The sequence below is a fragment of the Leuciscus leuciscus genome (assembly GCF_965113295.1).
Source record: "Leuciscus leuciscus genome assembly, chromosome: 23".
Taxonomy (NCBI): domain Eukaryota; kingdom Metazoa; phylum Chordata; class Actinopteri; order Cypriniformes; family Leuciscidae; genus Leuciscus; species Leuciscus leuciscus.
Window position 1 is genome coordinate 31782155 of NC_138747.1, and position 13382 is coordinate 31795536.

Sequence of the window (13382 nt, forward strand, 5' to 3'; positions counted from 1 at the left end):
TGCCACACACACACACACACACACACACACACACACACAGAGCTGTGAATAGACCACACACACCCCCTCAGCTGACATCATCACTCAGCGATCCGTGCCACATTGATCAGGATTCGAGGAAGCGCTGGAGAATACAGGAATGCAGATCTGTGTTGAGTCAGTCCACAAAACGTACATGTAGAAAACGCACATTTTAATTCCTGTAACTTTTCAAACATGCTCTCGGCACAGAGTGTGAAAGTGTCGTTCAGTTGCATTGAGGCGTCTCAGGCTACACTTTACAAATGATACAGATACTGTGTGTTTAACTGGGCTGATTTCTTGCAGTTCATGCACTGGACTTGTGCTCAAGGTCATGCAATGCTAATGCGGTAACACTTCATTTTACATCGACTCTTGTTACATTTGTTACACGTTCTAGCTGTAGTAACGACAGTAAATTATGCATTATTACATGCAACTAAACCTCCTGTGGTGAAAATCCAGCTTTTAATGTTGTTTATATGTATATGTGGTGTTTTTAATATGCTTTAAGACAAACCATGTGTAAATTCATAAGTCGACAGCATTGCTGAGTATTTCCTCCTTAAAACTGCAGTGAACCAAAGACAGTCTCAAACACACGCTTTGAAATCGCTGGTGTTTCTGACGTCACAAACTACCTTGTAACCAATCAGATCAACGAGTGATCGTCAACCAGTGGATCTCTGAGCTGAGTGAGGGAGTGGAGGCGGGGCTCATTTACATATTCATAGAACCCCGCATACTAAATGAGGCAAGGGTGTCGAGTTACATTCAAGATATTTTAAGGCATGAAGAATGAGTTTTAAGGGATAAAATTATTGATTACAGGGGGACTTTAAACTAAACCCTATTCCTAACCCTATAGTAAGTACATGATCATAATTAATATTAGTCAGTACATAAATGTATAATTACACTATAACAAAGACACCTTAAAATAAAGTGTAACCCAAATTCTACTATAATGACAGATCTTCCAATACCGACAAACCAAAGGAAACATGAGATAAAGTGATTTAAATAAAAACATGCAATATGATTGAAGAGCTGATGATGCTGTCATCATAGCAGAATTTGGGTTACACTTTATTTTAAGGTGTCCTACAGTCTAATTATACATTTAAGTACTTATTAATAATAATTAACATGTACTTACTTTTGGGTTAGGGGTTGGTTTAAGTTTAGTTGCATGTTATTATGCATAATTTACTGTCATTACTACAGTAAGTATGTGTAACAGATGTAACAAGGACACTGTAAAATAATAATTGTTTATGGAATCATGTTAATGCACATTTATATTTCGGTCCATTCCTCACATGAAGCTTTGAAAATACAGACGACTCTAGTACTTTCAAGATACTTTTGTCATGTTGGATAGCATCCACTCTTTATTTTATGGACATGTGAATATTTATCGTTGCATTGATTATAAGATTAGATAATGAGAAGAATATGTGATGAAGCGAACGTGAAGATGATTTTGTGCTGTAGTCTCGGTGTCGACAGTGTTGTGACGTGTGGCCACAGCTGTTCCCGTGAGTCATGTGACCTCCTCACTTCCTCTCGGGCCTTGTGCAACTGTCAGTCAAGATCTCACAAGCTATAAACACGCACGGAAAAGGGCTTCACATTCAGTGTTCGTTTAATAGTGATATGAATATATGTGACCCTGGACCACAAAACCAGTCATAAGTCGCACGGGTATATTTGTGGCAATAGCCAACAATACATTGTACGGGTCAAAATTATTGATTTTTCTTTTATGCCAAAAATCATTAGGATATGAAGTAAAGATCATGTTCCATGAAGACATTTAGTAAATTTCCTACCGTAAATATATAAAACATTTATTTGTGTGAGTGAATGCTGCACAATCGTGGACATAAATGAACAACTTTAAAGGAGATTTTCTCAATGTTTCGATTTTATTGCATCCTCAGATTTCCAGATTTTCTAATAGTTGTATCTCGACCAAATATTGTCCTATCATAACAAACCATATATCAATGGAAAGCTTATTATCAGATTTCAAATGATGTATACACCTCAATTAAAAAAATGTACCCATGTGACTGGTTTTGTGGTCCAGGGTCACATATTTGCAGTCATCTTTCAGGATAAGACTGTTCTGAACACTTAACGTTTGTGAACTCTCTGCATTTACTTGAATGTTATTTATTTATTTACATCTTTGGCCCTTCAGTGCTTCTTGTTATATAAATGTGTGGGAAGAAGCACAGTGTCACTTCATCACATCATTTCAAGGAATTATGAAAAAAAAATGTTTTATAGTAATCTATACCTGATAACTATAACATTATTTAATGTAGGTTACTGTGCACTAACATGAACAAAACAATTATAATTTGATTTACAAATTTGAGTTTACTAATGTCCCCTTAACATTTAACAACATCTAATTTTTAATCGTTTGTATCATCACTTTTCCCGTGTTTAAGTGTTATAATCGGGTCCTTGATGCTTCTACCAACCCAGAAAACGTGAAAAGTGAAACCCAGTAACTTGTTCTGGTGAGCCTTTCTCTGCAAGCATGTCAAAAAATAAGCTGATCAGATGTCGCTCTCCTTCTGACATAGGGGCTGTTTACACCTGGCCACTTCATGCGTTTTCTCAGATCGGATAGCTATGATTTATCAAAACGATTCCATTTACACCTGGTCACATAAATGTGTTTTTGCAAAACGGATTTAAATCCGATCTTCAATTCTCGCGCTATATGCAGATTTAATGGAGTGCACATCACCGAAAGCAACAGATATGAGCTGCATTTTATAGATCATCAGCTAAAATTTCAAAATCAAAGACCGCAATAAGAGAGAGCAGTAACAGCCCTGGTAAGATCATTTCATTTCTTTACTTTTAATGATGATGATTGTGTGTTAAGCGTCTGCGACTGACTTTCACTTTGATTTGCGATAGTTTGCACGTTGGCTTGATGAACAGATGCTCAGCTTCTCATCTGCGGTGATGCGTGTTCCAGTAGCGTCGTCATATCTGGCTATAACATATAGCCTGTAACACGCTCTCACACGTTTTTTTTTCGTTTTTTTTTTAGCATTTTTGGGAGGAGTACATATGTGGTTTCAACAACCAGATGCATTTACACTTGTCAAGTTTCGTCTGGAATGCGTCTCAGATCTCCTCCTGAAGTGGTTTGAGGGATCGGATTCAAATCCGTCTCGAATGCGTTTCGGAGGGCATTTACACCTGGTCTTTTCACGATCGGATAGCTATCCGATATGAGAAAACGCATGAAGTGGCCAGGTGTAAACAGCTCCATAGAGGATCTTATTATAATATTACCGGCCCTGATGCGTTCAAGTCATCTCGTATAGATCGTATTTACGAGTTGAACGCACATGAACGCCTCCACAATGTCATAAATAGAGTGGAGAGCTCGGGGTTTTCTGTTGGTGCATTCAAGTCCTCGTGGTCGATCTCCAAATGCAGGGAGGAGGGTAAAGCTGGACAGCTCCTAAAGCTTAGTTCCATATATAAATTCACGGATAATTTGATGTTTTGTCGTCAGTGAAAATCAATATTGACCTTGTATTTGAAAAAGGATCCTCAAATAATATACAATAGTCAAGTCAAGTCAAGTTTATTTGTATAGCGCTTTTCACAATACAGATTGTATCAAAGCAGCTTCACAGTATTAAATAAAAATAATACAACAAAGTTTGTTTCAAGAGGAATTTATTGATTGATAAAATTAAATTAAATATCCCCAACTGAGCAAGCCAAGGCAACAGTGGCAAGGAACCGAAAAACTCCATCAAGTGACCTAATGGTGTCCTAAAACTATGGAAGCTTGTTTCCGCCACAGAAAAAAAAAAAAAAAAAAAAAAAAAAAAAAATTGCGACTTTTTATCTCACAATTCGGACTTTTTTTCTCAGAATTGTGAGATATGAAGTCAGAATTGTGAGATATAAAGTCGCAATTCTGAGAAATAAAGTCGCAATTGCAAGATATAAAGTCAGAATTCGGAGAAAAAAAAGTCCGAATTGCGTGATATAAAGTCAGAATTGCGAGATATAAAGTCAGAATTCTGACTTTTTTTCTCGCAATTGCGACTTTATATCACGCAATTCTGACTTTATAAAACATAATTGCGAGATATAAAGTCAAAATTGCGTGTTATAAAGTCAGAATTGCGAGATATAAAGTCAGAATTCTGACTTTTTTACTCGCAATTGCGACTTTATATCACGCAATTCTGACTTTATATCACGCAATTGGGAGATATAAAGTCAGAATTGCGTGTTATAAAGTCAGAATTGTGAGATATAAACTATTCTGAGGTAAAAAAAAAAAAAGAAAACTCCGTCTTTTTTCCCCCTTAGAATTGGACTTTATAATCTCACAATTCTGACTTTATAACACGCAATTGCGACTTTATATCATGCAATTCTGACTTTATATCTCCCAATTGCGAGATATAAAGTCAGAATTTCGTGATATAAAGTCGCAATTGCGAGTAAAAAAGTCAGAATTCTGACTTTATATCTCGCAATTCTGACTTTATAACACGCAATTGCGATTTTATATCTCACAATTCTGACTTTATATCACGCAATTGCGACTTTATTTCTCAGAATTGCGACTTTATATCTCACAATTCTGACTTAATATCTCGCAATTCTGAGAAAAAAAGTCAGAATTGTTTGTGAGATAAAAAGTCGCAATTTTTTTTTTTTTTTTTTTCAGTGGCGGAAACAAGCTTCCATATAAAACTCCATCAGGTGACCTAATGGAGAAAAAAAAACCTTGGGAGAACCCAGGCTCAGTCGGGGGCCAGTTCTCCTCTGGCATTTATGAACAATACTAAAATTTAGAGTCAGTTCATTCGCATTTGGAGATCGACTATTTTTGACTGTCAAAACACCGGCGGACACAGCTAACGTTACAGTGAGTTGTTCAAAATCTTTCTTTTTAGTAAACTCTGTGTACACAAACAATGTTCTCACTGCTGGAGTTCATGTGTAGAGCCCCTGGTGATACTTCCAGCACAGTTGCATATCATAGTCGTGCCCCAAGCACTCCCATTCACAAGGCAATTTGACCGAAAACGAAAATACGGACAAACTTAAAAGTGGCGTTTCCATTCTAATTATGCGTTTAAACAAAAGTTTGCCTCGGGTAGATTCACAAAAAGACCCTAGGTTGCATTTTGGCGAGAGTTGCACTTTAAACATGATAACATGCAAGTCGATAAGATGAATTAATGTAACTCCACAAGGACCACAACAACTACATAAATGTATCCACTAACCGTTCAGAAACGACCAGGAGCGTCTAAAAGTGAAACTCTCTCTGTTCGGCTGCACTCGCTACTGGTTATTCTGGGATTCTGGATTAATGAGATTGGCCTGTTTGGAGTATCTTAAACTCGTGTAAAGGCTCCGCCCTCTTCAGAACAGAGGCGGAGCTGCAGCTCATTTGCATTTAAAGGGGCACACACAAAATATAATATTGCGGCGTTTTTGGGGCATTTTTCACAGCCAAAAAGGGGCAAATTTGACAGGCTATAATAAATGATCTGGGGGGAATTTTGAGATGAAATTTCACTGACACATTCTGGGGACACCAGAGATTTATATTAAATCTAGTGAAAAGGGGCATAATATGTCACCTTTAACAAAGACAAAAAATAGATTGTAAAATATATATTGTTAGCTAATGCATTAACTAATGTAAACAAATTAGACCTTATTGTAAAGTGTTACAGTATTATCTTTATTTATTCATTTAATTTGTACTCATGTAACGGTGTAAATAAGTTAAATTACTGCATAAATTGGCTCATCGCTATCTGGTATAAATAAGTGTTAAACTGTGTTCTAATTAAAGTTTGCATGAGGCTAAATGATATTATAAAAAGTTGATTTAATTAAATTGTTATGTAACAGATGTTATATATAAGGAATCATTTACGACGGGCTGTTGAATAGCCCGTCGCTGCATTTTAGATGATGTGCGGCACAGATCAAATGATTTATGAAAAATCACAAACAAATGTCAAGCTATGACTTTAACAAATTTTATTATTGCACACAAATCCATTGCAATTACTATGATAAAGGCAGCACAATATATATAGTTCACATACAGTGGCCTTTAGGAAGTATTCACACCCTTTTCTTTAATGTTGAAATATTTTAGTATTCCTTCAATAATAATAAAATCAAAAACCTTCACATTTACAAATTAAAAACCTTCTCTTCAATGAGAAATAAAGGGGAATTAATACTTTCTGAAGGCACTATATAATTATAATGTGTACAATATTTCAACCCAAATACTGATACCTGCCACTAAAACATTCAAAAACGACCAGCCGTCACAGGCTTATAATGAAGCAAATCTGAGCAAATAATTAAAACCTCTGTCAGTGATCTATCTCTGGGTTCTGTGTTTTCAACTTTATTCTATGGTAAGCAAATATGAAAGCCAGAGAGAAGACAAACATCAGCACAGCAGCAGGTATTTCTCCCCGTAACAAAGAAATAACCCAAAAGAAATCTTATGGCTATTATCACATACAGTTCTGGAAGGGTCAGGTGACATCTGAATCACAGAGCAGATCCTGTTAAACATCAACTACGAGTCGAAAATCAGCATAACAATACATTTCCATCTTCTTGCTCTTTCGTTCTTTCTCCGCTTCATGCAAATGTATCATATAGTGTCTTTCACATCAAGTACAAAAATATATTTCTATTGACAAAAGCAAACGTCAGTAAATATTAGTTATCTTCGGACGGGTACAAAGTTACTAATTGTTCAATTTTGTTACTCATATAAGCTTTTTTAACATCACACCAGCACATGGAAGTAGATGCCTTACAATGTTTAAACACAGAATGATGCTCTTGTGTGACTCGAATACTTGAAGACAGAAGAACCGCTTGTTTTTCTGCTTGTCAAACATCTGAAAAGGAACTGAAAAAATTCTCTCATAGTTCATGTGTAGTATAGGCACATACACTCGCTGAAAGGTGAAGTGTGTCACACAAACAGATAGCCGTTTCACTCTTCAGTGCAAGAAAATGTATCTTAGTGACACACTTCACCTCTGACACAGAAACACACACTGCTTAAATGGACGAGCGTCTCATCCGTAGTTGTATGTGAAGTTGTATGTGCTGGGCTCTTTCGGCACAGGGGGCGGAGCCTCCGGGATGGTGATGTTCTCCAGGTCCAGGAGGCGGAGCTTCATCTCCATGCTCATTAATGTGTCAAGGTCACTTCGTGTGAGATCACTGCCCAACTCCTTCCCCAGCAGAGCCGAGAGTCCATCGGTCCAGATGCAGTACTGCTCCACAGAAACACATGTCATTTATCTAATACATAATTACAGAACAAAGTGTCAAATATCACATTCAAAACAACAGAATCCACTGCGGTCACATGGCCTATAGTGTATGCGTGTGACGTCACCATCGGCCGGAGTGACTGCGGTTACACACACTGAGTGGCAGAAACACACACTGTCAAAAGTACATTTTAGCAGCTGACTATTAGCATTCATTTTTTTTAATTTTTTTATTTTTATTAGAAAGATGGCGATCAGAAATCCAAATATTTAGTGTATTTTGAAATTATATATTATATATTTAGAAATAATGCAAGTGTCCGGTTGGTTATGAACAACTTTAAAACGTTCAGAAAATATTCCAGTCACATGTGGAAATAAAATCTAAAACATCTATCTCATATGAAATATTTCAAATAATCATATCATTATCCTAATCAAATGTCATCTTGAATCTTGAATTTAACTGTAAAAGGTTTAAAACTGTCACGGTTCATGAATCGGCTGTCTCTCACTGATGTGTCTGCGTGAGTGTAATTGTGTGGGTGTGGTTACTCGTTGTGTTAATTAGTGTCACCAGCTGTCATCAATCCCAGGTTCCTTTATATGCCCAGTAACTTCACTCTCATGTTGTCAGATCGTTGTGGTTGTTTCCCGGTGTGTGTCCTGTGCTCGTGCCTCGTCTACAAGGTTCCTCGTCTGGATTTCGTCAGTTCTTCGTGTCGTCTGGATTTCGTCAGTTCCTCGTGTCGTCTGGATGTTCCACGGTTCCTGGGTTTCACTCGAGCACGCTTACCACTGCACCACCACCGGATCGCCATCTCGTCCCTGCTTCAACAGCCACCTGAGTGTTTGTCCCCGACCTGTGTCTTTACATCTGACCACCAACAATAAACTGAGTTTTACTTGCATCTTGCATCCTCCTATTATTTCCTCACAGAACGATCTGACCAATCATGGACGCAGCAAGCACAACTCAACTCAACGATTTCATCGCTCACTGCATCACACGTATGGACCAACAAGAGGAGAACGTCTCGGGCACAGGTCGTGCGGTACAAGCACTCGTGAAGCAGGTGTCCGAGCTCTCCCAACAGGTACAACAGCTATGGATTCCCACTGCGCCCCCCACACCACCCGTTCCCCCACCACCAGCGCTCGCAGCAGCGGAAGGACTGGAGCCACGCCTACCTACACCTGAGGGGTATTCCGGTGAGCCTGAATATTGTAGAGCATTCCTCACGAGATGTTCCATGCATTTTGCCTTACAGCCACGCACTTTCCAGAGTGAACATGCAAAGGTGGCATTTGTATTGACCCTGCTGTCAGGGAAAGCAGCGCTTTGGGGAACGGCGGTGTGGGAGAACGGAAACAACTGCTGCACCTCGTTCCAGGCACTCTCCGAGGAGATGAGGAGAGTGTTCGATCGTGCAGTGGCGGGTAAGGAGGCGGCCAGATTACTCGCCGAACTGCGACAGGGGGAAGGCTCGGTGGCGGACTATTCCATTCAGTTCCGCACCCTGGCCGCAGAGTGCCGTTGGAACGAGGAGGCGCAGTGGGATATGTTCCTGCATGGGCTGGCTGACCGCGTTCAAAAGGAGATATATACTTTGGACTTACCTGAGTCATTGAACGGACTGGTGGATCTTGCTCTGAGAGTGGACGCTCTACTGAATCGTGTGACCAGATTGACGCATCCCAGCCGTCCACAGCCCGACACGGGGGACCACCAGCCCGGTGGTGTGAGCGCGGTCAGCCCCGCATTCGACCACGAGCCCATGCAGGTGGGGAGAGCTCGGCTTTCCCGGGAGGAGAGGGAAAGGCGGAGATCCCAAGGACTCTGCCTATACTGTGGCCGGGCGGGCCATTTCATCCACTCCTGCCCGGCAAAAGAAGCAAGCCCGGTAGTAAGTATGAGGCTACTATCGGGTGGGATCTCCGCCGAAAAGACCTCATCACCATCATCGACCCTCCTCCCGGTAAGACTGAGATGGCGAACGTCGACGCACTGCACCAATGCACTACTGGATTCGGGAGCGGAGGGTAATTTCATGGACTCCAAACTTGCACTTAAACTTCAGATTCCCGTCACTCCCCTCCCGCACCAGATTATCGTCAACGCACTCAATGGACAGGAACTTCCCCGGATTACGCATTCTACTGAAAACATCACCCTCATCACTTCTGGCAATCACACAGAACTCATCTCATTTTTACTCATGGACTCACCACTTGCACCAGTGGTTTTGGGACACCCGTGGCTTTCAAGACACAACCCCCGTGTCGACTGGTGCACTAATACTGTTTCCACATGGAGTAACCACTGTCATGAGTCCTGTTTAGTGTCTGCCTGTCCCTCTGTGTCTGGTTCTGTGTTTCAGGGTGAGGCAGCGGATTTGTCAAACGTGCCCGCGGAGTACCTCGACCTGAAGGAAGTGTTCAGTAAGTCTCGTGCTGCTTCTCTCCCTCCGCATCGTTCCTATGACTGTGCGATAGATCTACTGCCAGGGCAAACTTTACTCTCTTTCTGTTCCCGAGAGGGAGGCCATGGAGAAATATATTTCTGATTCTCTAGCCTCTGGATTCATCCAGCCTTCCTCTTCTCCTGCGGGGGCGGGGTTCTTTTTCGTTGGGAAGAAGGATGGTTCTCTGCGACCTTGCATTGATTACCGAGAGCTGAACAACATCACGGTAAAGAATTCTTATCCTTTGCCGTTGATGTCTTCAGCTTTCGAGAGGTTGCAGGGAGCATCCATTTTCACGAAACTGGACTTACGCAATGCATATCATTTGGTTCGCATCAGGAAGGGGGATGAATGGAAAACCGCTTTTAATACCCCCAGGGGGCACTTTGAATATTTGGTTATGCCTTTCGGGCTTTCCAACAGCCCAGCGGTTTTCCAGGCACTCGTGAATGACGTGTTGAGAGACATGGTAGATCAATTCATATATGTTTACCTGGATGACATATTGATTTTTTCTTCGTCTCTCCAGGAACACGTTCAACACGTCAGACGAGTGCTCCAGAGACTGTTAGAGAATGGGCTTTTTGTCAAGGCGGAGAAATGCGCGTTTCATGCACAGTCTGTTCCCTTCCTAGGGTACATCATCTCTTCTGAGGGCGCATGGATCCTGACAAGGTTAAGGCTGTGGTTGATTGGCCAAGTCCAGATTCCCGTAAGGCCCTACAGCGGTTTCTGGGGTTCGCCAATTTTTACCGGCGTTTCATTCGCAATTTCAGCCAACTAGTCGCACCTCTGACTGCCTTGACCTCCCCCCGAACGACGTTCAGGTGGTCGAACACTGCCGAGGCAGTGTTCACCAACCTCAAGAGTCGCTTCGTTTCGGCTCCAATTCTTGTCACCCCTGATCCCACACGTCAGTTCGTGGTGGAGGTCGACGCGTCAGAGGTGGGAGTAGGAGCAGTGCTTTCACAACGCGCTTCCTCAGACGACAAGATGCATCCCTGCGCGTTTTTTTCTCATCGACTATCGCCTGCCGAACGTAATTATGACATTGGTAACAGAGAGTTGTTGGCAGTCAAGTTAGCGTTGGAGGAGTGGCGTCATTGGTTAGAGGGTTCGGGGGTACCCTTTATCGTTTGGACCGATCACAAGAATCTTGAATACATCAGATCTGCTAAAAGACTCAACTCCAGGCAAGCTCGGTGGGCTCTTTTTTTCGGACGTTTTGATTTTGTTCTCTCGTACCGCCCGGGTTCCAAGAACATCAAACCCGACTCTTTATCTCGTATTTTTGATCCATCCGAACGCCCGGTGACTCCCGAGTGTATTTTACCTGAGAAGGTTGTCATCTCCACTCTGGTATGGGAGGTCGAATCGAGGGTCAAGACAGCCCTAGAAGGGGTAACGCCTCCGCCTGGTTGCCCACCGAGTCGTTTGTTTGTTCCGGAGGGGTTACGGTCCGACGTTATTCGATGGGGTCATTGCTCCAACGTGGCGTGTCATCCAGGAGTGACTCGCACGAGTTTTCTAGTTAAGCAACGATTCTGGTGGCCATTAATGGCTCGCGACATTCACGATTTTGTTTTGGCTTGCTCAGTCTGTGCCACTGGTAAGACATCTAACCAACCCCCAGACGGGTTACTTCGACCGCTGCCTGTCCCTTCGAGACCCTGGTCCCATATCGCTCTAGATTTTGTCACCGCCCTCCCGCCCTCCAAAGGCATGACGGTTGTTTTAACCGTAGTGGACCGGTTCTCGAAGGCGGCACATTTCATCCCCTTGCCCAAATTACCTTCAGCCAAGGAGACAGCGGTCACAGTCATAGATCACGTCTTTCGGTTACATGGCCTCCCGATGGACGTGGTCTCTGACAGAGGTTCCCAATTCGTATCCAAATTTTGGTGAGAATTTTGTAAGTTACTGGGGGCCACGGTCAGTCTGTCCTCGGGCTATCATCCCCAGAGCAATGGTCAGTCTGAACGAGCCAACCAGGACCTCGAGAGAACGTTGCGATGTTTGGTTGCCAAGAATCCGTCGTCCTGGAGCCAACAGCTTTCTATGGTGGAGTACGCCCACAATTCATTACCAGTGTCATCCACGGGCCTTTCGCCATTTAAGTGTAGTTTAGGTTACCAGCCACCAATTTTTCCGAGTCTGGAATCCGAGGTCGCGGTCCCCTCCGCTCACGCATTCGTCCAGAGGTGCCGCCGTACTTGGACTAGAGCCCGTGAGACTCTACTCCAAGCGGGGGGGCGCATGAAGGCCAAGGCCGATCGCCACCGGTCAAAGCCTCCCGTCTACGTCGTGGGTCAAAAAGTGTGGCTTTCTACCAAGAATATTCCGCTCCGCTCCGTGTCTAACAAGTTAGCTCCCAAATTCATTGGCCCGTTTCCTGTCACCAAGATTATTAGTCCGGTGACAGTCCGACTCAAACTCCCTCCTGCGTACAGGAGAATTCACCCCGCCTTCCATGTGTCTAAAGTCAAGCCCGTGTTTTATTCTCACTTTAATCCGCCTGCCCCGGTTCCCCCCCCGCCGCGACTCGTAGATGGGGAACCTACGTATTTGGTACACCGTATTCTGGACTCGAGACGGAGGGGACGCGGATTTCAGTACTTGGTGGACTGGGAGGGTTACGGTCCGGAGGAGAGAAGTTGGGTACCTGCTAGAGACATTCTGGATCACTCCCTTATCGATGATTACAATCGACAGGTAAGGTTGTCTGGGAACGCCAGGAGGCGTTCCTAGGGAGGGGGGTACTGTCACGGTTCATGAATCGGCTGTCTCTCACTGATGTGTCTGCGTGAGTGTAATTGTGTGGGTGTGGTTACTCGTTGTGTTAATTAGTGTCACCAGCTGTCATCAATCCCAGGTTCCTTTATATGCCCAGTAACTTCACTCTCATGTTGTCAGATCGTTGTGGTTGTTTCCCGGTGTGTGTCCTGTGCTCGTGCCTCGTCTACAAGGTTCCTCGTCTGGATTTCGTCAGTTCTTCGTGTCGTCTGGATTTCGTCAGTTCCTCGTGTCGTCTGGATGTTCCACGGTTCCTGGGTTTCACTCGAGCACGCTTACCACTGCACCACCACCGGATCGCCATCTCGTCCCTGCTTCAACAGCCACCTGAGTGTTTGTCCCCGACCTGTGTCTTTACATCTGACCACCAACAATAAACTGAGTTTTACTTGCATCTTGCATCCTCCTATTATTTCCTCACAAAAACACACTGGGAATGTCATTAAAAGCCTTTGTTTTGTTCACAGAATTATAGGGCAAAGTTTAACAAAAAAGCATCATCAAGTGATATTTTTGTTTCCTGTTAATTTAATTGGGTAAAATTACTGAACAATAATTTAACATGTGCTTGGACTAATTTAAGTGTTTTAATACAGTTTTACTGAAACAAAATAGGCTACTGTTGCATTATTGAAAGTGAAAAAACAATACTATTGTATTACTGAAGAAATAATACTCTTGTGTGATTTCTTATTTTATTATAAGCATTGTCCATTTATTTTTCGTTTAATACACTGTGTCTAGAGATTGGATTCATTTA

The 13382-nt window shown here is 42.5% G+C and overlaps 1 protein-coding gene across 3 annotated transcripts in view; it reads right to left on the minus strand.

Annotated features, from left to right (window-relative positions):
• Positions 1-6075: 6075 nt before the first annotated feature.
• elmo2 (engulfment and cell motility 2) overlaps positions 6076-13382 on the minus strand; it is a 51121-nt gene continuing 43814 nt past the window's right edge. For all 3 annotated transcript variants that reach the window (XM_082156436.1, XM_082156437.1, XM_082156435.1), the window contains exon 21: positions 6076-7364. In XM_082156436.1, the coding sequence (XP_082012562.1) occupies positions 7164-7364 (201 nt within the window). In that variant the 3' untranslated portion in view covers positions 6076-7163. The remainder of the gene's footprint in view (positions 7365-13382) is intronic.